We start from the raw sequence: 26605 nt of genomic DNA on the forward strand, positions 1-26605 counted from the left end.
GCTATATGAATAGCATCAAACAATCTTTTAGACCCTCACTATCAAAGCAAAATGGGGCAATGTTTTCCTGTTACATAAAGGGAGGCTATATTGCAGTCTTACCCTGATACACTGTGTATACAGTTTGCCTCAGCTTTTGGTGAACAAACACCTGCTGCCTGTGTGTCTGAATCAGAGGCATTTTTCTGTCCCTCACCATTTCCCACCTCCCGCCATCTCTGCGACCACAAACAGCAGCGAACTCAGTCTCTAGGACTTTACAGAGTAGGCTTTTTCCTCATCGCTCTTTACAACTCCTCTCTCATCACCTTGTGTAATATATATTACTTTAAAAAACAAAAGAAAAGCATAGATAAATAAATAAATAAAAACAGTCTTTCGTCAAAAACTGAGCACAGATGATCAGTGATGTACTCACTAATCGGCTCTTGGCGGTTACAGATCGCACACATGAACTCTAGAAAACTAGAAAATAAAACAAAAACTTGTGACAAAACATTTATTCACAGATTGCTTGGCATCCAACTAAACAAACAGGAGGAAGGGTGGAGACGGATAAGGACAGGGATTGGCAAGGCTGGTTTTAGACAGTGTGGCCCTAGGTAAAACTAAAGGTGGGCTCCAAATTTGGAAATACTGTGTAAATATTATACATACAAAGATCACAATGTACCTCTTATTAAACATTTATATCCTAAATTCCAAGGAATTGATTCTTGATTGCTTTGCAGACAGTAAAATGATAAGTTGAAGGAGACAACAATGTAGAGCAACAATGTAGACAAAGTGAGGAAAGCTGGAGAAGTCACCTTCAGTCCTACACCACAGATAACAGAGTGATAACTCTCTGCAATAGATAGTGTAGCTCTTACCTACAGTCCTATGTAAACCACAGATAACACAGTGACACTAAACTGTCAGAGACGAGGACCCCTCCTCCACCAACCATACACTTACCAAGGAGTGAATGGCCACAGTGGAGTCCTGAAGGGGGTACTTTTCTCCCAATACTCATGTACCTTGTGTCCTCCTATCGTGGGGCTGAGTTCTTATCATGCACACAGGGCTCCACTGTTACAGCCAGCTGCAGATCCAGATCAGACATAAAACAATAAATGAACTTAACTCTCCTCCACCAGACAGCGCTGCAACTCTGCAGATCTGGGGGTCTCTTCTACCCTGGCCCTGCCTTGGTCTTCTTCTGACCCATGCTTTAGGTAGTCAGGACTGGGGGTCTCTTCTACCCTGGCCCTGCCCTGGTCTTCTTCTGACCCATGCTTTAGGCAGTCAGGACATGGGCCAGGAAGAAGACCAGGAAACTGTAAGTACAGCCAGTGCTAGCAGCACAACACTTATGGCTCCCCACTCCTACTGCATAGTAATGAGCACTTTCATAATGGAAGAGTTCATAAGTATTCGTTCTGTAAGACACACTGCCATTTTGCTCCCACTTTTTTGGGGGAAAAGCATCTTATGGAGTGAAAAATTCTGTTATCAGAATCTGGAGATCTGCACAGGTTTGAATTTAAAGGGGTTTTCAAAGATTTTAATACTGGTGACCTATCCTCTGCATAGTTCATCAATTTCTGATCAATAGGAGGATAGGTCATCAGTATTAAAGTCTCGGAAAACCCCTTTAACATAAAAAAATAACATTTACTTACTGTTTATATTTTGATATAATGTGGGTTGAATTTTGTTTATCTATAGCTTAGCCTGTAGCTATGAAATAGTCATAGGCAACAAAACGATTTACACTACAAGCAAATTCACCATTTGTAACTGTACTTACTAACACAGCGAGTAGATGGAGACCAGCCATTTGCTGTGCACTCACGACGTCTATTGGGCTCTATTTGAAGAGCATAACCTTCTTCACATTGAACATCGATTGTATCTCCAAATCTGTATCGAGTTTCCGTTCCAACCAATTTTCCATTTACCACAGGATCATATGGACTGCACAGTATTTCTAGCAAAGGTTAAGATAAACAATTAAATAAAACATTGCGTTGGTAAATTATACAATATACATAAATATAGAATCCTTTCTTAATAGCTTTTTTGTGGTTAGCACACTTAGGCTACTTTCACACCTGCGTTTAGGTGCGGATCCGTCTGGTGTCTGCACAGACTGATCCGCACCTATAATGGAAACGCTGGTATCCGTTCAGAACGGATCCGTCTGCATTACTCTGTCAAAAAAAAGTCTAAGTCTAAGTGTAAGTCAAACGGATCCGTCCTGACTTACATTGAAAGTCAATGGGGGACGGATCCGTTTACAATGGCACCATATTGTGTCAATGTAAACGGATCCGTCCCCATTGACTTACATTGTAAGTCAGGACGGATCCGTTTGGCTCTGCATCGCCAGGCGGACACCAAAACGCTGCAAGCAGCGGAAAGTCTGGGATTCCTAGTCACATTAATACTTCTGATTTTTGAAACTAGTTAGTAGTGGCAGCATTTTTACCATGCAGATATGATTGGAGACTAGAGATGAGTGAATCAATTCTAAATTAATCAGATTCATTAGAAATTTCACAAACATTCTGCTGGCAAAGAAATCCAAAGTTTTGGTGAATGTCCTAAGACAACTCGAGCATAATGGTGCCAGCCGTTTTACAGTAAAAAAAAAGGGAACCAGGGCAGGGAGGATGAATATGGAGGATCACGTGATCCTAGTAGGGAGGGGGCTTGACCCCAGACAGCCCGTCAGATAATCAGGGGGCAGGATTTTGGGAGGCTCTTTAGCTCTGTGCTATGTGTAAAGCACAGATGCCACGTGAAAGGACATGTGTCCAATGTCTCTTAGTTCTAGCAGACACCAATTACAGACACAAGCCAGCCATATTAGGGTGTTGTAGGGATAGTTTAGGGATATATTTAGTTAGGTAGATTTAATTCCTAGATGGAAAAGGCAAGGTTTTTCTCATAGAAAGAAAGCATAGGGTCAGAGTTATACTGTATGTATGCTTTACAGCGGGGGGAAGGCAACTGCTGGCAAGTGAAAAACTTCATATAATGTACTGCAATCAGCAAAATCATGCAGTTCCTGCAGAAACATTTTTTCAGGCACCTTGGTGAGCATGGCATGCTATATGCCTGCTTGCTTACGTAATGACAGGCATATGAATAGCATCAAACAAGCTTTTAGACCCTCACTATCAAAGCAAAATGGGGCAATGTTTTCCTGTTACATAAAGGGAGGCAGTATTGCTGTCTTACCAGGATACACTGTGTATACAGTTTGCCTCAGCTTTTGGCAAACATAAACCTGCTGCCTGTGTGTCTGAATCAGAGGCATTTCTCTGGCCCTCGCCGTCTCCCACCATCTCTGCGACCACAAACAGCAGCCAACGCAGTCTCTAGGACTTGACAGAGTAGACTAGTGCAAATATGCAAACGGATCATACATAGAGTGTGCCTTTTCTCTGGCACATACCCTATTCTCTGACCCCATGGACTTCTGGGTAGACAGATTGGAACAATGACCATACCTGGCTCAATTTGCTCTTACTTTATTGTGTTCTTCTCAAGAAGGCCAATAAGTGCTACGTTAGGCCTTTTATGTGGTAATGGTTGGTGCTATCGTAGATGTCTGGGTCCTAACTCCATGACGCTCAGGAGGAGAAGGACATTGAGAATAGGCTGGTGGATAAAAATACTTCAAGTCCACCTGCATGGGGACATCACTTGGCAAAAGAATCATGATCCAAAAAAGAAATGGACAGCTTCTTTATTGAAACAGCGATTGAGACTTGAGAAAGGAGTCTTATGAAGCCCAGAACGCTTTGTCTATCGATAGAAGTTCCAATAAAATACTGATTTTGCAGATGTCCCTATACAGGTGGACTTGAAGTTCTTTTATCCACCAACCTATTCTCAATTTTATTGTCTTATCCAGCCTTCAGTAGGGTCTCAGAGAGGGTTTTCAGTGTGACAGACTGTTGGCATCGTCACACCCAACCAGACAAAGTAGTTGTCTGCAAGTGGACAAGACATCACATTTGTAAAAAGGAGTCATGGATAACTGAGAATTTTCACTGAGGCCAATGAATAGATCTGCTATTGCTGACAGTGATTATTTATCATTAGCTCGATTATACCACTGCTGCTGTCTGCCTACCATCATGTTCCATATTGTATGGCGGCTGCTGCTGCCACAACTGTTATTCCCCTGACTGTCACTACCAGGGGCGTACATAGAAATCATTGGGCCCCACAGTAAGAATTTAAATTTGGCCCCCATGCCCGTTCCTAGTCCCTCCCACTATGCGCCCTGGTTCCTCTCACTACCCTCCCTAACTTCTCCCCTGCCCCACCTCATGCAGCAGTATTTTGTTCTACAAAATGGCAGTACTCATGCCGGAACCCAACAGACCCATTATAGTGAATGGGATCTTGTAGGTTGTGGCGGTGTTCAGCATATTTTGACATAATTCTGGGGCATTACCAGTGGTGGATTATAATAGGGTAGTTTGGGTCGGTAGTCCCAGGCCCGGATCCCTGGGGTGCCCAACGCCGACCCGAACGCCCACATACTGCGGCGGGGCATGGGAGCGAATAGTTCTCTGCCCCGCCGCCAATCACCGCCATAGGCTTCAGGTCTAGTAGGCCTGAGGCCTATGTGGTAGGGAAATCCCGGCGCAGGCGTGCGTGATGATGTCATCGCACGCCTGTGCCAGGAGGGACGCAGGACAATGAAGACACATTCTGGACACAGGTAAGTATAGCTTTAATTTTTTTTTTGTTTCTGTGTGTGTCAACTTTGGGGGGGCAGAGGAGGACATGGGGCAGTGTGGTAGCAAATCAGTTTGGGGGGGGGCAGATTATTAAATGGGGCAAATCACTTAATGTGGGGCAAATTATTACTTGGGGCAAATTATTTCATGGGAGGCAGTGTGGGGGAAAATCACTTCAGGGGGTGCAGTGTGGGGGCAAATTCTTCATGGTGGGCAGTGTGGGGCCAAATTACTTCAGGGGGTGCAGTGTGGGAGAAAATTCTTCATGGTGGGCAGTGTGGGGCCAAATTACTTCAGGGGGTGCAGTGTGGGGGCAAAATACTTCAGGGGGGAAGTGTGGGGGCAAATTACTTCAGGGAGTGCAGCGTGGGGGCAAATTACTTCATGGAAGTGCAGTGTGGGGGCAAATTACTTCAGGGTGTGCAGCGTGGGGGCAAATTACTTCAGGGGGGAAGTGTGGGGGCAAATTACTTCAGGGAGTGCAGCGTGGGGGCAAATTACTTCATGGGGGTGCAGTGTGGGGGCAAATTACTTCAGGGTGTGCAGCGTGGGGGCAAATTACTTCAGGGAGTGCAGCGTGGGGGCAAATTACTTCATGGGGTGCAGTGTGGGGGCAAATTACTTTATGGGTGCCAGTGTGGGGGCAAATTACTTTATGGGTGCCAGTGTTGAGGCAAATTATTTCATGGGAGTGCAGTGTGGGGGTAAATTACTTCATGGGGCAGTGTGGGGGCAAATGATTTCATGGGGTGCAGTGTGGGGGCAAATTATTTCATGGGAGTGCAGTGTGGGGGCAAATTATTTCATGGGAGTGCAGTGTGGGGGCAAATTACTTCATGGGGTAGCGTGGGGAAAATTACTATATGGGGGTAGTGTGTGGGAAATTACTATATGGGGCAATGAGGGGGAAATTACTATATGGGGGCAGTGTGGGGGAAATTACTATATGGGGTAGTGTGGGGGAAATTACTATATAGGGCAGTGTGGGGGAAATTACTATATAGGGCAGTGTGGGGGAAATTACTATATGGGGGTAGTGTGGGGGAAATTACTATATGGGGGCAGTGTGGGGGAAATTACTATATGGGGTAGTGAGGGGTAAATTACTATATGGGGCAGTGTGGGGGAAATTGCTATATGGGGGTAGTGTGGGGTAAATTACTATATGGGGTAGTGTGGGGTAAATTACTATATGGGGCAGTGTGGGGTAAATTACTATATGGGGGTAGTGTGGGGGAAATTAATATATGGGGCAGTGTGGGGGAAATTACTATATGGGGCAGTGTGGGGGAAATTACTATATGGGGGCAGTGTGGGGGAAATTACTATATGGGGGCAGTGTGGGGGAAATTACTATATGGGGCAGTGAGGGGGAAATTACTATATGGGGGTAGTGTGGGGGAAATTACTATATGGGGGTAGTGTGGGGGAAATTACTATATGGGCAGTGTCGGGGAAATTACTATATGGGGGTAGTGTGGGGGTGTTTCTATTAGGGGACATTATTTTTGGGGACACTATACAGGCATTATTACCTGGAGCACAATATAGGGTGTTATTATTACTGGGGGCACTCTAGGGGACATTATAATTGCTGTAGACACTATAGGGACCTTTGGGGTAATTTATCAAACTGGTGTATAGTAGAACTGGGTTAGTTCCCATAGCAACAGAATTCACCTTTCATTTTTCACAGCTCCTTTGGAAAATTAAAGGTGGAATCTGATCGATTGCTATGGGCACCTAAGCCAGTTGTACTTTACACCAGTTTGATAAATGACCCTAATTATGAGAAATTTTGTGTCTGTGTAACAAACTCTGTAGAGACGAGATGCGGCTGAAAGAATTTGTCATGGCGGTCTAACGGAGGAGAAGAGGAAAGAGAAGGTCTACATGACAGGAGATGTCACTGGATGTAACAGGTATGTGATGTTGTATTCCCCTATATGTAGAGCTGACTCACTACTGTGAACTGTGTCTCATCTTCTCCTCCAAGTCTTTTTTTTTTATCATAATCGTATGTATTTTAAATTTGGCAACTAAAATTTTAATTTGTCACCTGCAGTCCTATGTAACAGCTCAGATAACAGTGATAACTTTCTGTGTGCAGATAATGTAGTAGATGTTCCATGCAGTCCTATGTAACACCCCACATAACACAATAGTTCACTGTGTTATGTGGGGTGTTACATAGGACTGCAGGTAACATCTATGAAATCTGTACTCAGAGAGTTATGAGATGTTGGGGGTCTGACTCCTGGCACCCCCACCAATCAGCTGTTTGAGGAGACCGTGATGTTAAAGTGAGCGCCGCAGCCTCTTTGCTCCTTACCAAGCACAGCTCTGTCCATTTGATAGCACTGCGCTTGGTATTACAGATCAGACCCAATCACTCAGATGAGACAGAGCTGCACCTAGACCATGTGAACAATGTCATATGGCCTAGGAAGAGACTTTGGCGCTTACCAAGCACCGCAGCCTCTTCATACAGAAAAAAAATAAACTAAAACTAAAATGGAGGGGGGGGGGGGTGGGGGGGGGGGGGGCTTAATTCGCCCCTGAGTATTACATGTGTAACATAGCAAGGGGTTTTGTTTGGGAAGGCAGGTATTTTCCTCCCAACATGGGCGGCTGGGCTGATTTCCAGCCAGGTGAGATCAAATACCGGACCGGAGTTTAAGTGCCGGTCCGGATTTTGGCAGCACCTGGCTGTCCTTTAAATAGGCAGCTGGGCTCAGCAGCTGAGTCTCTGTCTTGGGATCTGAAGCATGGTGCTGTGCTGGAAGGTTGGGAGCCGCATGAGGGCTGCACGCTGGGAAACAGTCCCCTAAAGCCTGCTGTGGACTGCCGGGGATAAAACGGCTAGCAAGGTGATGTGTCTGTTCTATGGACTTTTCATTGTGTGAATCAACACCAAGACTGTAATGAGTCGTTTTTCTTTTGCCTTTTGTGTGAATAAACACTGACATTTTGATTTACGAACTTGTTTTGCCTCTGTACTGCGTCTGCTTACCCTGCCTACCAGAGCAAATCCTTCTATAATAACAAAAAAGAACCACTAATTAAACCAAATTATAATTGGGATCAAAATAAAAATGAGGTTATCAGCAACATAAAAAAACTAGAACAATTACTGATTACAGAAATGAGGGACCTATGGGAGGTATCCTCCCTGGAACAATATTTAGAAATAAACTCTGTACCTAAAGGACTGAAAATATCCAAGCCCCTCAATGGTGATTTGGGCGACACCACAACCCTAAAGGAATGGGATAACCTACTCCATGATTTCTCAAAAAGAGCAGTACTCTTCATAATAGAAAAAGAGAAAAACTAGCCTGAACCGTAACAACTATGAAATATTAGAATTGTTCGAAAAAATCAGGCCTTATAAGGAAGAGGAGGACCTGATCAAAATATCCAGATCCATAAAAAACAGAATTAAAAATAAAGAAGACATTATTATACATAAAAAAAACAAAAAATTGAAAAGAGACGAACTAGGAATAGAAAGAGATAACATCCAACACGAAATCAGTCTCATATCAGAAAATGAGTTCAATACCATTGATAATACTTGGTGTGACTGTAATATGACCAACTTAACAGTACACGAAGAAAGCCCACCAACAAAAAGCCCCACAATAGAACCCAATACCAGCAATTTAGATAAAGACACATCCATAGCACCATTAACATGAACAGAAGAAAATAGGATATACAGTGAGAATAGTGAGGAACGAGAAAATGGCTCAGTAATATCACCAAATAGGTATGCCCTCTTAGAAGTGATAGAGGAGGATACAACCACTGAAGTAAATCCCTCATCATTAGGGACCTCAAGTTCAATCAATAATACAACTAAACCTAACCAAAAGGTCAGTTATGCCGCAGCCGTACGAGGACGGAATCAACCAGGGACACAGGGAGACGGCTTCAAAGAACCTAGACCACAGAGGATCACTAGAAGCCACAATCACATTACAAACAAAAAACCAATAAAGAAAACCATTAAGAAGGATTTTTTTCATGCAAGGAGCTCAACAAAAAGAAAAAAACCAAAAGGGGAAGAAGAGGCCGAGGACTAACTAGGCAAAAGGAAAAACAAAGGACCATAGGAGAAGGCATATTCAACCTAAGTAATTATACCCCCAGCAAAGAAGAACTCTCCCTCCTCCACAAAGGCCTCAAATTTGCGCCAACTTCGAAATTCAACACCTTTGATGCCTTTATTGGTTTAAAAAAAATTCCTGCGAAATCTAGCCCTAAAAAAATTCTTTATCAAAAAAGAAAAACGAGGCGGCATGTACCCCGCCAAAAAAGCAAACCATACCCAAAAAAATACTCAAATACTGAAAAGAAAGAAGGGATCAATCATTAGAAATCCAAAAACCGACCCGAGGGACAGTACACAACCAGTAGAAGAGAATACCGGAACAGTAAAGACTGACAGACAACATTGCGGCTCCCAAGGATCAATTCATTCACACTGACCTGAAACCCATATCGAAATTCAACCCCATCACAGAGTATTCAGACCCACTGATCACTTTCCAATCACTGGTCATCAGAGATCTCCTCCGCACAAACCCAAAAAATAAGAGGAAAGGACCCCAAAATCTAACCAAGGGAGAAACAAGAGCCATCAAATCGTTGCAAACCAATAATCAGATCATCATCAGACCTGCCGACAAAGGAGGAGGACTAGTCATACTGAACTTAGTAGACTATCATAAAGAGTCCATGAGACTCTTATCAGATATAAAAACATATAAAAAATTACCATCTAATCCAACAATGCAATATACAAATAAACTGAACTCACTCATTCAAAAAGGTAAAAGTATGGGAATACTCTCCAAAGAAGAAATACTATTCATTAATAACCAAACCCCAAGAATCCTAATATTCTACTATCTACCGAAAATCCACAAAAACAAAATCAATCCCCCTGGCAGACCCATAATTTCTGGGATAGAGGGCCTCACCTCTAACCTATCTAAATATGTGGATATCCTACTACAGGAGAAAGTAGCAAAATTACCTGCCTACCTCAAGGATACGAAACATATCTTACAGATACTGGAAGGGATTAAGTGGAAAGAAGATTTTATCCTGGGCACCTTAGACGTCACTGCTCTATATACAGTGATAGAAAAAAATAAGGGGCGTGAAGCCGTGGAACACTTCTTAAAAAAAGATAGGACTATGCCAGGTGACCAAATAGATTTTATAAGTGAATGCATCGCATTCATTTTAGACCACAATTATTTTAAATATGGACCTGATTTTTACCTCCAGACGTGGGGGACCGCGATGGGGACCAGATTCGCACCGAGTTTCGCAAACTTATACATGGGCAGATGGGAGGAGCTCACCATCTTCCCCCATGGGGAGCTCGGTGCGGGTCTGGTCCTCTGGAAACGGTTCATAGATGACATTGTTTTTATTTGGCAAGGGGACACCATATCCCTTGACAACTTTTTAATTGATTTAAATAAAAATGAATTTTATTTGCAATTCACGTCAAGCTATGATAAAGAACATATCAACTTCCTAGATTTGAATATTTTTATTGAGAACGGAAAGCTGTATACCAAGACACACCATAAACCTACAGACACTAACGGATTCATCCCCCTGGACAGCTGCCACTTGCCTACCTGGTTAAATAACATCCCTTATGGTCAATATATACGCGCACTAAGAAATTGTACCACTGATACCCATTATCAAGAAGAGGCCGAAACACTGAATGTAAAATTTACAGAAAAGGGATACAAACTGGAAACACTTATCCCAATCACTGGAACAGTAAAAAACATGGACCGAAATATCCTGCTAAAAGATAAAATACCGAATATAAATGACCCTGAGAACCAAAATACCATCAAAATCCCCATCATTACCACCTTTATCGCAGGGGTAAATAGGTTCAAAAAAATCATATATAAACATTGGGACATTCTCAAATATGACAAGACAATTGGCAACCAAATTGCTAATAATCCTACATTCATTTACAAAAAAGCTCCTAACCTGGCGAGCTTGGTAGCCCCCTCTATCAAGAAAGAGAAAATGGACCCCAAAAAACGTATCAAAAAGGGCTTTTTTCCATGCAGACTGTGTAATAACTGCAAAGCCGTGAGGTACCATGTCAAACCCACACTTGAAATAGAATCCAAACAAGGCAAACATACAATAAAGGATTTTATTACTTGCCACACTAAAGGAGTCATATATTACATCAAGTGCCCTTGCGACAAAGTATACATAGGACGAACCAAAAGAGAACTTAGGGTGAGAATAAGGGAACACATTAACAACATAAACAAAAAATCCGAAAATCACCCACTGTCGCGCCACTATACTGAATTTCACCAGGGAAAATTCTCAGGATCACAATTTGGGGGGATAGAGAAAGTTAAGGAGGATAAGAGGGGTGGCGATTACATCAAAACCATGTCAAGAACAGAGAGCAAGTGGATATTCAGATTTAATAGCTTGGCTCCAACAGGATTAAATCAAGAAATATAATTATTTGCATTCCAATAACAAACAGCCAAGAGCAGTCAATCTATATAATTTCCATACTAAGGGGATAATTAATAAAAATAAAACTAATATAACATAACCCGGCTCCCTTTCCCCCACCTTCACCCATTTATCACCATCCGACTTTACTCTCATATACCTAAATAAACAAACAACTATAGGATCAAACTAACAAACCAGCAGAAAAACGGCACTCAAATAGTTAATCCTAATGAAATGGATTGACACCTCCACCATTGCATAACCTATGTTTACCTGTTGCCATGGGAACCCAAGGAGCTACTTAAAACCTCCTAGGAACAGCTTACAGACTAACCCTGACGAAGGAGCCCGACAGGCTCTGAAACGCGTAGGTAGTTTTTTGTCCTACGGAGGCTCCTGTACCCAAGCGGTGACGTCACCACCAACGGTTTCCCGGGCAACAGACGAACAAGCTCCCTCGCGCTGCGCGTGCTTCCGGCCGGGGCCGCGCTGCTGCTAGGAGGTGAGCCAGGAGGACGCCGCGCCTTAAAGAAACAGGACCAACAGAAGAAGCACCCAGCGATCAACCCATACCGATCACCACATCGTACCACCAGTAAAAGGACCAACACCGGACGAAACATAAGGTAGAGACACTGCCTTTACTATTTATGTTAATTTTCAGTTCAGTTTCGTTTTGTTTTTTACTAAAAGTATAAACAACATTCACTAGTATATCGAGACAAATATTCAAAATAGGCCAACGCTGACACTTTCAGCACCACACCAGGCCAGCACCGACATCATTACTCAAGGGAATAGCTGTCTTGACCGCACAATCCAGCGCTATCTGTCCTGCATCACCTACGGGTGACATACCTTTCTCTCCTTATATTATTCTGAGGAGAACAATAGCTCCTCACCAGACAGTAAGCAGCGGGATCTCCCCATCCAGGTAGATCTGTCCGGTCAAACTATAGGAGCGCAGGGGGAGCATCTTTTCCTTCCTTTCCAAACATGATGTAATACCACCCAACTTTCCTGCTGTCCAACATGGCACATGAGCAGAGACATGAGAAAAGTTTGAGGAAGTGAGTGCCCCCCTTCCCCCCCCATCCTCTGTCTTAGTTGGGAGACGGTGACATTACTTGCTATCCTGCATGACACATGTGCAGAGACATGAGTCTCTGGGAAAGCTGAGAGATCCCCTCCCCCCCTTCCTTTCCATGTTCTTATTATCTGCATTTATGCCTTGCAGGATCGAAGGAAATCTGGATGACATTACATGATGTAATAGCACCCAGCTTTTTCTGCTGTCCTGCATGGCACATGTGGAGAGACATGAGAATAGTCTGAGAAAGCTGAGTAACACAACTCCCACCTACCCTCATATCTTCTCATGCCTCTGCACTTGTGCCATGCAGGACATCAGGAAAGCTGAGTCACATTACATGATGTAGTGACAACCAGCTTTCCCATCCCCCCCCTTCCACACACATACACCTCTGCACTGTCCCGACTTCTCACCTACAAGTCGGCACTTACTTCATTACTGGTGGGGTTGTGGCAATCCAGAGGAATCGGGCGTGGTGGAGCTAGCATGTGGGAGGTGGGGCTAGGGGCGTGGCTAGCAGGCGGGAGACAGTTAGGAAGATAGACGGGTGTGGGGAATCTCCTCCACTGCAAGCCCTCCTTCCTCATGGGCCCCATAGCAGCTGCGTGGTCTGCCCATATGGTAGGTACGCCACTGGTCATTACCCTGCATATCTACTGCCTTGCCAGTACTACAACTGCCCCTACTCCGCTGCACATCTATTGCCTTGTCTGTTCCATGCTGTGCAGCTACTGCTGCCACCATTACTCCTACACAGTTTACCCCTCCCACACCCAGTGTGTTTATAAATAGGCTGTTTGTTAACCGCTTACCGCTAAGCTAACGCCGAAAGGCGTCATCTCTGCTGCGCTCCCAGGCTACGCTAACGTCGATTGGCGTCATCTCGCGTGAGCCGAGATTTCCTGTGAACGCGCGCACACAGGAGCGCGCGTTCACAGGAACGAGTAGTGCACAAGTTCATCTGCAGCCTGCCGGCCGCGATTATTGGCTGGCAGGCTGTAGATTTTTGAATCGACTAATGAAATGGTTATGTCAGACGCTATTTTGAAAATAGCGTCTGATATAACTGCTGCCTGGTCCTCTGGTGGTCCCTTTCGCTTGGATCGACCACCAGAGGACACAGGCAGCTCAGTAAGTAGCACCAAACACCACACTACACATTAGATATTACCCTGTCATTTATTAACTTATTTAGCACCTGATCGCCCATATTAGACTCCCTGATCACCCCCTTGTCTACCCCCCTGTCATTGATCACCCCCCCTGTAAGGGTCCCTCATCCCTGCCAGGTAGTTAGCTACTTGCTAGGTAGTTTAGCGCCCACCGCACCGCAGTCACTGATTAGTCGCTGATTAGCGTCATCGCTGTCGCTAATCAGCACTAGTACTATATAGTATCTGTAAGTGATCAATACTGATCGCAATCAGATCTATATAAGTACATTAGGGTCACCTTAGGTTCTACAAAAAACGCAGTGTTCGCCTGATCAGGCCTGATCTTGTGCGCACACTTGCGTTCAGTCCGCCCCGCCGCAGTGACAGAATTTTTTTCTGATCACTGCAAAAACACCGTAAAATCGCTGCGCCGCTATAAAGATCACTTTTGAGCTTTTTGGATCTTTATTAGCGATCGCAGCTTTACTTCGCAAGCACTCCTTTTTACTAGGTAGGTTTGCTCTTTTTCCTGGGTAGTCTCAGAGGAATACCCCCTAAATTTAGTGAACCCAAAATGTCAAACAAGGGGTATTCCGCTGAAGAGGCCTACAGGATTCTGGCCGTGATGGATGAAAGCGATGGGGACGACTCACCTGCTGAATCCAGTGGTTCAGAATATGAACCTGTAGACAGCAGTGGCACTCTAACCGCTAGTGAGGATGACGAGGTAGAGGTCCCTGCTACGGCCAGACGTACCCGATCCCATGTAAGAGTTCTGCCTACCCTGCATGATGATCCTCATTTGCAGCAGAGTGGTGCTAGCGCTGATCTTGTTTATGGTGCGGCATACATCAGCAGCGCAGCACATCCTGGACCTTCTACCAGCACTGCCGTATTCCCTGGTGAAGTGGCGAGCACAAGAAGGGCAGTTCCAGCTGGTACGGTGGCACGTGCAATAACTCCCCTGTCGCAGCCACCGCGTTCACAGGCCCGTAGAACCCTTAGTCTCCCAGAGGTGCTGGCAAATCCTAATTGGCAATCCCCTGATTCCGCCGCACCCGTATTGCCCCCTTTCACCGCCCAGTCTGGAGTTCGCGTGGAGACGGCTCATTTAGGATCGGCCCTTCAGTTTTTTGAGCTGTTCTTCACCGCGGATATCTATGACCTAGTTGTGGCAGAAACCAACCGCTACGCCACACAGTTTATTACCGCCAATCCGAAAAGCTTCTATGCCCAGCCTTTCCGGTGGAAACCAGTCACCGTTTCCGAGTTTAACATTTTTTTGGGCCTTCTCCTCAGCATGGGTCTAACAAAAAAAAATGTATTGCGGTCATATTGGTCTAAAGACCCAATACATTTCATGCCCATGTTCTCTGCTGCAATGTCTAGGGCACGTTTTGAGGGCATCATGTGCTTTATGCATTTTACGGACAATAGCACCTGTCATCCAAGAGGCCACCCTGCTTATGACCGGCTCCATAAAATTCGGCCCCTCATAGACCATTTGTCATCCAGATTTGCAGATGCGTATACCCCTAATCAAAACATCTGCATAGACGAGTCCCTAGTACATTTTACCGGGCGCCTTGGCATAAAACAGTACATCCCCAGCAAGCGTGCCCGGTATGGGGTCAAACTGTATAAGCTCTGTGAAAGGGCCACAGGCTATACATATCGTTTTAGGGTCTATGAGGGAAAAGACTCAAAACTGGAGCCGGTCGGATGTCCTGACTACCTGGGGAGCAGTGGCAAGATTGTCTGGGACTTGGTGTCACCCTTACTCCACAAGGGGTACCACTTATACGTGGACAATTTTTACTCAAGCGTGGCCCTCTTTCGGCACTTACATCTAGTCGGAATTCAATGCTGTGGCACCGCGCGACCTAGTCGCCGGGGCTTCCCCCAACGGCTCGTTAGTACCCGACTTGCACGGGGGGAGAGGGCTGCCTTGTGTGACCAAGAACTGCTCGCGGTGAAGTGGAGGGACAAGAGGGACATTTACCTTCTGTCCACCATTCACGCAGACACGACTGTCCAAATTGAACGGGCAACTGGAGTCATTGTGAAACCCCTCTCTGTCCACGACTATAACCTTCACATGGGAGGGGTGGACTTCAATGACCAGATGTTGGCTCCCTATTTAGTTTCCAGACGCTGGTATAAGAAGGTGTCTGTTTATTTAATTCAATTGGCGATGTATAATAGTTTTGTTCTCTACAGTAAGGCTGGGAGAACAGGATCCTTCCTAAAATTCCAGGAAGAGATCATTTTGGAACTCCTGTATCCAGGAGGGTCCGTGCCCCAAGTCCCTGATGTAGTGAGCCAGCTATATGGCAGACACTTCCCGTCTGTCTATCCTGGTACCCCAACTCAACGTTCCCCAAGAAAAAGATGTCGTGTCTGCAGCAGGGGTGGAATAAGGCCTGACACCACTTTTTTTGTCCTGACTGTCCTGACCAGCCTGCCCTATGCATAGGGGAGTGTTTCCGCAAGTTTCACACTCAGGTACACTATTAGTGTAGGGATTGCATCTCACAGGACAGGCACACACGGGTCTTAGGGCCCTTTCACACACAGCTGCCACAAACTTCTCCTTTCACCTGGGACAAAGTGCATAATGTACTTCGCCACATCTCTGGGCGATTTGCGCTTTGCACGTTGTCCCATGGGGAAGGAGAGGTTTGTCCTATAAAGGTAAAAAAACAAAAAAAAATAAAAAAATCACCGGTAAGCAAAAAAGTTATTGTTCTGTTTCAAAAGTTTATAAAAGTTAATGTTCTCTAAAGTTAATGTTAATAAATTTATTGCGTTGCGGCCTGTTTTTTTTTTTTTTTTACCAATCTAGGTGGACCAAGCGATCAAGCAGCTGCAGCACTGATGTGCATTCTGACAGAAGCATTGCGTTGCTGTCAGATTACACAAAAGTCGGTGTATGCGGCGCTGCAAGACGAGATTTCTCCTCTGCAGTAAAAGATACGTTTGCCGAGGCATATGAGCTGAGGAGGCGGCAGTGTTCATATGCTTTGGCAAACACTTTGTATATATAAAAAAAATAAAAAAATCCCGGCAATGATTTTTTCATCCACATTGATCGATGCGAATGAAGAAATCTGTGCCGTTCAATTTTTCTTTCAGCCCAGAGGCTGAACGGAAAAAAAAAATCTCATTACCCGTATGCTCAATATAAGGAGAATAGCAGAAACTCCTAATGCTGGCCATACATGTAATGAATGCGGAGACCCTCAAATGCCAGGGCAGTACAAACACCCCACAAATGACCCCATTTTGGAAAGAAGACACCCCAAGGTATTCGCTGAGGGGCATATTGAGTCCAGGAAAGATTGAAATTTTTGTCCCAAGTTAGCGGAAAGGGAGACTTTGTGAGAAAAAACTAAAAAAATCAATTTCCGCTAACTTGTGCCAAAAAAAATAAATGTCTTTGAACTCGCCATGCCCCTCATTGAATACCTTGGGGGGTCTTCTTTCCAAAATGGGGTCACATGTGGGGTATTTATACTGCCCTGGCATTTTAGGGGCCCTAAAGCGTGCGAAGAAGTCTGGGATCCAAATGTCTAAAAATGCCCTCCTAAAAGGAATGTGGGCCCCTTTGCGCATCTAGGCTGCAAAAAAGTGTCACACATGTGGTATCGCCGTACTCAGGAGAAGTTGGGGAATGTGTTTTGGGGTGTCATTTTACATATACCCATGCTGGGTGAGATAAATATCTTGGTCAAATGCCAACTTTGTATAAAAAAATGGGAAAAGTTGTCTTTTGCCGAGATATTTCTCTCACCCAGCATGGTTATATGTAAAAAGACACCCCAAAACACATTGCCCAACTTCTCCTGAGTACGGCGATACCACATGTGTGACACTTTTTTGCAGCCTAGGTGGGCAAAGGGGCCCACATTCCAAAGAGCACCTTTAGGATTTCACCGGCCATTTTTTACAGATTTTGATTTCAAACTACTTCTCACGCATTCGGGCCCCTAAAATGCCAGGGCAGTATAACTACCCCACAAGTGACCCCATTTTGGAAAGAAGACACCCCCAGGTATTTCGTGATGGGCATAGTGAGTTCATGGAAGTTTTTATTTTTTGTCACAAGTTAGTGGAATATGAGACTTTGTAAGAAAAAAATAAAATAAAAAAAAACCATCATTTTCCACTAACTTGTGACAAAAAATAAAAAGTTCTATGAACTCACTATGCCCATCAGCGAATACCTTAGGGTGTCTACTTTCCGAAATGGGGTCATTTGTGGGGTGTTTGTACTGTCTGGCCATTGTAGAACCTCAGGAAACATGACAGGTGCTCAGAAAGTCAGAGCTGCTTCAAAAATGCGGAAATTCACATTTTTGTACCATAGTTTGTAAACGCTATAACTTTTACCCAAACCATTTTTTTTTACCCAAAACTTTTTTTTTTATCAAAGACATGTAGAACAACAAATTTTGAGAAAAATGTATTTATGGATGTCGTTTTTTTTTGCAAAATTTTACAACTGAAAGTGAAAAATGTCATTTTTTTGCAAAAAAATCGTTCAATTTCGATTAATAACAAAAAAAGTAAAAATGTCAGCAGCAATGAAATACCACCAAATGAAAGCTCTATTAGTGAGAAGAAAAGGAGGTAAAATTCATTTGGGTGGTAAGTTGCATGACCGAGCAATAAACCGCTAAAGTTGTGGAGTGCCGATTTGTAAAAAAGGGCCTGGTCTTTAGGGGGGTATAAACCTGTGGTCCTTAAGTGGTTAAGACCATCAACCATGTGTTTACCCATAGCTGTACAGATGTAGTAGAGTTAACACTCATGATTTATGAGACATGTTATCTAAACTAAATACATTAAGCAAACACCTTCAATTGCTTTTCAATGGATTTTGTCTCAAGAAAACGCGATGAGTTAAGAAATTTGAATTAAGAGCTTGAGTGCTAACTCTGCTACATCTGTATATCAGTGTTAAATTGTTTACTATTGCTGCCATTGCGTTAAAGAGCTTAAAAGGATTGGGACAGAGAGAGAAAAAAGAGATAACAACTAGAGAGAAAACATATGAGACCTCAGAGTTTTATATACCAATTTTCAGGGCAATTGTTCCACTTTTCATTCTCCCAAATCAATTTTTTTGACTGATTCATTCATTCCAAAACTAATTTTAAGAAATTTCTCATCTCTGTTGGAGAACCATGTAGTCTTTTGGTTATAGGGTACTGCATTTTGCTCAGGCCCCCTTTACCATTTTGCTCATTAACTTAAGGGATTCTCTCTTGAGATGAATGCCCTAACCTCTGTGTGTATGCACTGGTCTGTCCTGGTATCTGTTTCTTCATCTGGTCAGACATATGCATCAGTAGCCTTAGGCTGGGTTCAGACCTGAGCGCATTTTATATGCGTGTTTAACGCGCGTTTTTGTCGCGTGTTTTTATGCGCGTTTTTTGCAATAGTAAACACGCGTTTGTGTGATTGACTGCAGTGTCCTATGGCCACAAACGCGTGTCAAAACGCCCCAAAGAAGCTCAAGAACTTGTTTGAGCGTAGGGCGTTTTTCAGCGCGTTCAAACGCGCTGTTAAACGCTCAAGTGAGAACCAGGGCCATAGGGAAGCATTGGTTTTCATGTGTTGAGCGTTTTACAGCGCGTTTGAACGCGCTGTAAAACGCTCAAGTGTGAACCCAGCCTTAGGCTGGGTTCAGACCTGAGCGTCTTTGATATGCGCGTTTAACGCGCGTTTTTGACGCGCGTTTTTTGCAATAGTAAACGCGCGTTTGACGCGCGTTTGTGTGATTGACTGCAATGTCCTATGGCCACAAACGCGCGTCAAAACGCCCCAAAGAAGCTCAAGTACTTGTTTGAGCGTAGGGCGTTTTACAGCGCGTTTTTCAGCGCTGTAAAACGCTCAAGTTAGAACCAGGGCCATAGGGAAGCATTGGTTTTCATGTGTTGAGCGTTTTACAGCGCGTTTGAACGCGCTGTAAAACGCTCAAGTGTGAACCCAGCCTTAGAGTTAAAGGGAGTCTGTCACCTCCATATGGCCACAGGGCCGTCTTTAACAAGGGGCAAAAGGGGCAGCTGCCCCGGGCCCAGTTGCTCCTGGGAGGCCCAAGGCAGCTGCCTCTTGAGCCCTGCTAGCCACTGCCCCGGGTGTCAGGCTGTCAGCTACACAGGGGGTGCTGCCATGCCATGCCTGCCGACACTCCAGGCAGCGTACTGTGAGAGCTGTGATTCTCTAGGACCTTAGATGACATCATCACCATGTGACCAGTAACCTAGCAATATTACTGGTCACATGGCTATGAGGTCATCAAGGTCCTTTCTACCAGGAGTGTTGCAGGAGAAGTTTTCCTTAACTGTGGAGCTTTTTTTGTGAAGATTACATAAGAAAAAGGTGACAGGCGCTGTTATGCTAATATATTGTAAACTACTGTATAGTGGGGTGCTGTATACTGTGGGGGGCTGTATACTCTATACTGTGGGTGCTGTATATTGTGGAGTGCTATACTGCTGTACTGTATACTGTGGGGGGCTGTATACTGTATACTGTGGGTGCTGTATATTGTGGAGTGCTATACTGCTGTACTGTATAGTGTAGGGGGCTGTATACTTTATACTGTGGGTGCTGTATTTTGTGGAGTGCTATACTGCTGTACTGTATAGTGTGGGGGACTGTATAGTTTGGGGTGCTGTATACGGTGAGGTGCTATACTGATCTACTGTATACTGTGAGGTGTTGTATACTGTGTGGTGCTGTATACTGTGGGCTGCTATACTGCTCTACTATATACTATGGGGTACTGTACTGTAGATACTACGCATCTTTTCCGCAACCCCAAACAATTGTTAAATACCTTTAACTCTATACTCTATCCCCCCAGTGCCCCATCTCCACTGAAGACTTTTCTCATATTTCAAGCATAATATTGACAAAATCTGACAGGGCCTCAATCAAGAATTCCGGTAATTCCCCTTTGCAACTACTCGGCACTCTTCCCACTTTACCACCAACACTAAATGATAAGATTTCCACGTTAAAGAGGACCTTTCACCTGTATAAACTATGTGAACTGAGTATGCTGCCATAGAGAGCGGCGCCTGGGGATCTCACTGCACTTACTATTATCCCCGGGCGCCGCTCCGTTCTCCCGTTATAGGCTCCGGTACCTTTGCTCCTTAAGTTATAGTAGGCGGGTCTTCCCTTGTCCTGTGGGCGTCTCCTTCTCCTAGGCTGTGAGCTGAGAAAAAAACCTCCCAGGCTGTGAGCTGTGCGCTGCGATTGGCCAGCGCTGCAGCCTAGGAGAAGGAGACACCCACAGGACAAGGGAAGACCCGCCTACTATAACTTAAGGAGCAAAGGTACCGGAGCCTATAACGGGAGAACGGAGCGGCGCCCGGGGATAATAGTAAGTGCAGTGAGATCCCCGGGCGCCGCTCTATATGGCAGCATACTCAGTTCACATAGTTTATACAGGTGAAAGGTCCTCTTTAAGGCTTATTTACACACCCAGATAAGCAGCTAAATGTCAGGAAGAAAGCGTCCTTCTCACAGTCAGCTGCTCGCTCAGTGGAGGTGAAGATCACCTCCACAGTATGAGAACGAGTGATTGCTATTGCAGTCTCTCGTCCTCATATAGCTGCATTCTTCCTTGTTTCTGTGTCTTCAATCAAGCGGCAACTGAGGGGTTCAAAGCTGGGGGGGAAGGGGTTGGTTGCTGGGGGCGGCACAATAAATGCATTTTTATAAACTTCCCTCATCTCTAAATGCGGGTTAAAAAAAAATATAAAAATAGAGTTAATGCATTATTGCTTTTTCTGTAACTATTCAAATTCTTGCAACAATATGTTAGGTCTGATGCAGTATTTTGTTCACTTTCACTAACACAGGTATAAACAGGGGCAGACTGGGAACCTAAAGTGGCCATGGAAAAAAACCAAACTAAAAGTGGCCCCATGTTGTACGCAAGTACAAAGTAACAGAAGGCAGGGTCAATATAAGTAGGCAGAGTCAACATGAGCAGGCAGGGCCAGCATTACTGTAGTGCAGCACAAAGTATTACCCCAGCAGAGCTAAATGCACAGTGCACTAAATATTGTGCTCCCACCGCAGCATTCAACTCTATCGCCATCCTGAGGACAGCAATAGTTGAATGCAGGAGGGCACATTTTTCTGCCAGCCAGATGCATAAGTACCAGATACTTTTAGCATCATTTAATGCTGAGATCATCCAACAGCTACTGTATATACCCCACAGGCAGACGTGAGGAGGCCTTGTGCAGCCCACTGGGAAATTTCCCTGTATGGTCTATGGTCAGTCCACCCCTGGGTAGAGAAATGCAATGTTTTCAGTAAAATGTCTTTGAACTATGCCCTCAATAACATAGGTATAAAAATAACATTGCAGTATTGCATTGGTTGGAACTACCCGTTATCTTACAGTAATATGCAGCAAACTTAATAACATTGGTATAATGCACTGAAATGGTTTTTAGAAGAAAAAAAGTTTGCAGTTGTTTAGGGTTTGTAACAACATATATTGGGTTGCTGGCAATAAGATTGCCTATGAACTGTTGAATTTTTTATTTTTTTTGTATGGATATTTTTTTAATATTTATTTTCTTGCAGAGGGTTTTGGAATGTAGAGCTAGCTGCCATTAACAAACAACTTGGTGAGAAGTCCCTCATTCTCTCAAAGTTAGTTTTCCCTGTTCAAATTTCCTAAAATCGACCTAATTTTATCTCTATATTCACTATAATTTCCCTATCACACTACATTAGTGGCTTGTGTCTGTAATAGCTTTTTGTCAGACGCTGCCACAAGACACCCTTTCAGGTCACAAGGTAAAGACAGAATGGCAATTCTTTTTCGGCAAGGTCCTGTCTGCCTACTGCCCCCTGACTGGCTGAGTCAGGCTGTCTCTCAAAGTAACTAATACAAATGGTCCTTCTGACCTGGGTACGTCTTTTTTATGTACTGTATATTTTTAAAACTTCACATTTATTTATTATTTAAAACAACCATTTTGACAATATAGACACTTTAAAAATTCTCAGTGGTATGCTGGCTGGTTACTGGTTTGCCTGGATATCATCTACTATCTATATTCCTTTCCAGAAAAAGACTGAGGATTGGTGTGTGGTAATGACCTCGGCTGACATGTGCGCTCCGGCTGGTAGTCACAATTATACCCTCCTTGGTACCATAAGCTCTCATCTGAGCTCCTGCTATTTTAAATTCTGGAGGTTGGTATGTTTTCTTGACTATCAGCTGTTCGAGCACTCCTGCCGATGGTCAGAGCCTACACTCCTCGGTGCAGCGTATGGGCGAAGATGAGACCGAGGTATGACGCAGAGAGAAGGCGAACCTGGGAAGAAGGTAAGCCTGGTAGGATTGGAGAAAGGCAGTGAAGAGGTGGAATAATCGTACAAGAAGCGACATGATTGATCGCATAGAAAAACGTCATTAGACACCGAACCATTATAACATGGTCCCCACCCCCAAACACACATACCTGCTTTTCCCCTGAAGACGCTGGGTGTCCAGCGAAACATGTCGGGACGCAAGGTGTATGTGTGTTAATAATTTTTTGAATCGGTGGTAGCAGGCAGGGAGCTCTGAAAAGAGCAAATCATACAGCGTAGAGAGGAGTGTAGGCTCTAACCATAAAAATATACAGCACATAAAAAAGACGTACCCAGGTCAGAAGGACCATTTGTATTAGTTACTTTAAAAGTTAAACATCTATATGTGCTGTGAGGTCCTATATATTTTGTATATTACTGAGGCTGTCTCTCAGCCTCTAAGCCAGGCATGCACAACCTCCGCAGCTGTTGTAAAACTGCAACTGCCATCATTCCCGGACAGCCTACAGCTATCAGCCTACAGAATGGCATGGTGGGAGTTGTAGTTTTACAACAGCTGGAGGGCCACAGGTTGAGCATCCCTGCTCTAAGCCAATCAGGGCAAGTCCCCCACTTCCTTCCAGTGCAATTTGATCCTCCATCTTCTACCTCCCTCATGGTTTTCCCAACCAATTCTCACAGTAAAATGGTGCTGTGTGCCATTTTTACACAAATCATCAAAAGCTAATTTTTTGAGAAGTTCATAACAAATCCAATTAGTTTAAAATCAATTCACTCATCTCCACTATATAAGTATCTTCACATTTGTATAGAGAGGGCTTAAAGAAGGATATACTAAGTAAAGAAGAATTTTTCATATAGTTCAAAAACAAAGCTGTCACAAACCTTCACAAGAGGGTTTAGGAATCCAGTCATCTTTAGTGCATGTAGATTGTCCATTTCTATTTGCTTGAAATCCCGTCTTACATGTAAATTGCATCACTTCATTATTTGAGTAGACTTGTTTTCTTGAATTTTGGACACTTCCATGATCTATAACTGGAACTGTGCAACGTATCACTGCAGAAAAATAAATAAATTATACAAAATATTGTTTTTACGCAGCAAAAGCAATTATTAGCATTTTATTAACTAGATGTTTATGTGTTATATTTATGAGATACTCTATAATATTTTTTGCCTGCTTGTGGTCATTCTTTTTAGCCTGTTAATGCCACATGACACACTATTACATCCTACTCCTACAAATTGATGTAGTAGTACATCATGATGATAGCATAGACACACAAGCTGTAATATACAACCGGGCTTCTGCTGCAATGGGCAGGATCAGAGCTAAGCGTCATTAAAAAAGTTCTGCTTATTTATTTGCCAAGATGGAGCAATTCAAACCAGAGTGCAATATCGCATCACAAAAGACATTCAAAGCCATAGAAAAAGTCAATTAAAAAGTTTTTTGTGATTGTTTACTTAAAGTGTAACTGTTGTTTCATTTTTTTATACCCCAATGGCATAGTACACCATGCTGTATAAATGCTTTTGTGCTTTAAAATTGTATCTTTTTCAGTTTTATGTCATAATAACACCCAGAAATGTTTTGTCACTTTCACATTGAGCAGCCCCTTCCCACAGCATTGTCATGTGCAGGCCGTCTCCTCTCTGATATAAACAGGAGATGGGGAGATCACTGGGAGGAGGAGCACAGCCCAGACTGCCGGGGCTCGGGCGGAAAGTGGAGGGGGGGGGGCTGCCTTAGATGCTGCTATCTCCTGAATGGTAGCAGCTGGAAACATGCAAGACCATAATGAAATCTAAAGTCCAAGCAACAGAGGAGAAATCACTGTTAGTAATGGAGTCTGGAATAATCACAGGTAAAACTTGCTTTTACTTTCACTTTCAGCTGCATTCACAGCATCCTGATTTCTATCAGTGATTTCTTCCCCTGTACTGAACAGATTGCTGTCATTCTGGTATTGTCTGAAATATTGGAATGTCAGCTTTCAAACAATACAAACCAGAGATATGAGCAGCCAAAGCAGCCCCTCCTCCCGATCAGTGTGGAGGAGAATGAGGGAGCAGCTGCACAGCTGTATGTGGGGGGATACACACTGCTCCAGGGTAGTGGGAGAAGTTATCTGCATTTTGATTGGTCTTGTCTGTCTCTGGTTAGCTGTATGTGAGAGGATACACACTGCTGTTGGGTAGTGGGGGAAGTTATCTGCATTCTGATTGGTCCTGCTAGTTCATGTGAGGAGAGCAAGGGGTTATGGGAAGTGAGGGAAATACAGGATGACCTCAAGGACAGGGCAAAGATCATCACAAGACCATCTTAGAAAGATGCTGAAATAGAGGCACAGAGAAATAGGGTTGCTAAGGGCTGAACACAGATATCAGAAAGGTAAAATTAGCTGAAAAATAAAGATTCATGAATATCTGCCCTTCAGCATCACATATGTTAGGAATTTCATTTTTGGTAGTGAAATATTAAGAATGCTATTATTTTCCCTTATAACAATGTTAAAAGGGAAAATAATACAGTGAATAGACTTTAATGGGGTCCGGGGTTGCTCATCCCTATCCATCTCCTAGCAACCATGCGTGAAAATCGCACTGCATCCACACTTGCATGCGGATGCTTGCAATTTTCACACAGCCCCATTCATTTCTATGGGGCCTGCGTTGCGGGGAAAACGCAGAATATAGAACATGCTGTGATTTTCATGCAAAGTGATGCGTGAAAATCACAGTTCATTTGCACCGCCCCAAGTGCGCTCTGTAGTAATGCGCTATAATATCATCTCCTGCTGCCGCTGTTAGCCTGGTTTCAGCAGCGCAATGCGCATACGGGATACTTGGGGAATCGCGGCCGCACTGCAGGCTGTCACTCTCAGGCAAGAGGGGACGGTTAGGGGGTGTGGTTACCTTGACTTGAAGCAAGGAGGCCGCACTATAGCTGGCTGGCACTATAGCGCTGATGGAGAATAAAACTGCATTTTTTTTACTTATGCAGCATCGGACAATAGTATGAAACATATGATTATTAACAGGCTGCGGGCTACTATGAGGTACTGCTGGCGGGTGTTGATGCATTTTTGAGGTGACAGGTTCCCTTTAACTATATAATTCAGTCAGAGTAGTTGAGGAACTACCTGGTGCAACAGTCTCTTGCCCTGAAAGAGCTCTCAGTCAATGTGTCATAAAAACATTTGCATATTTATCTTAATGATTTGATATTTATATACTGTAAATGTAATAAAATATAAAAGTAACATTTGAGAACAGATCACAAAGGTTTCTTTTTTAAACATGATATAGTTTTTTTTTATTTTTTGTTGTTGTCTTATTACTGTATGTATTTACGTACTGTTTTGTTCACACTACATTTGATGTGCACGTTCAGCATATACTCCATATACTCCAAGAGATTTCTTGGCATATATATCCAATGAGTCCACTGACCCTTATCATAGATACCAACAGAGTATTCTTTTGGCATCTGAAGGGCATTTATATCAGGATTAACTTTTTTTTAACTTTATATGACTACGAAATCTTATATTTTTTTTTCAAACTAGCTGATTGCAAGTAAAAAAGTATACCATGCAGTATATTATTTTTTTTCCGCATGAAAGCCTGTAGATGATTTATACCACTATATGGTATTTGTTGAACATAGCCCAATAATATACATGTCCTTGTGAAAAGGATACATGTGGCAC

General features: G+C 43.7%; 1 protein-coding gene across 13 annotated transcripts in view; it reads right to left on the bottom strand.

Moving 5' to 3' along the window:
- Nucleotides 1-26605, bottom strand: part of CFH (complement factor H) — a 1589177-nt gene that overhangs the window by 1465512 nt on the left and 97060 nt on the right. For all 13 annotated transcript variants that reach the window (XM_040407275.1, XM_040407278.1, XM_040407279.1 and 10 more), the window contains exons 6-7: nucleotides 23772-23945; nucleotides 1793-1972 (exon numbers count right to left, since the gene is read on the bottom strand). In XM_040407275.1, coding sequence (XP_040263209.1) covers nucleotides 1793-1972; nucleotides 23772-23945 — 354 coding nt within the window. The remainder of the gene's footprint in view (nucleotides 1-1792; nucleotides 1973-23771; nucleotides 23946-26605) is intronic.

The sequence above is a fragment of the Bufo bufo genome, chromosome 9 (genome assembly GCF_905171765.1).
Source record: "Bufo bufo chromosome 9, aBufBuf1.1, whole genome shotgun sequence".
Lineage (NCBI taxonomy): Eukaryota > Metazoa > Chordata > Amphibia > Anura > Bufonidae > Bufo > Bufo bufo.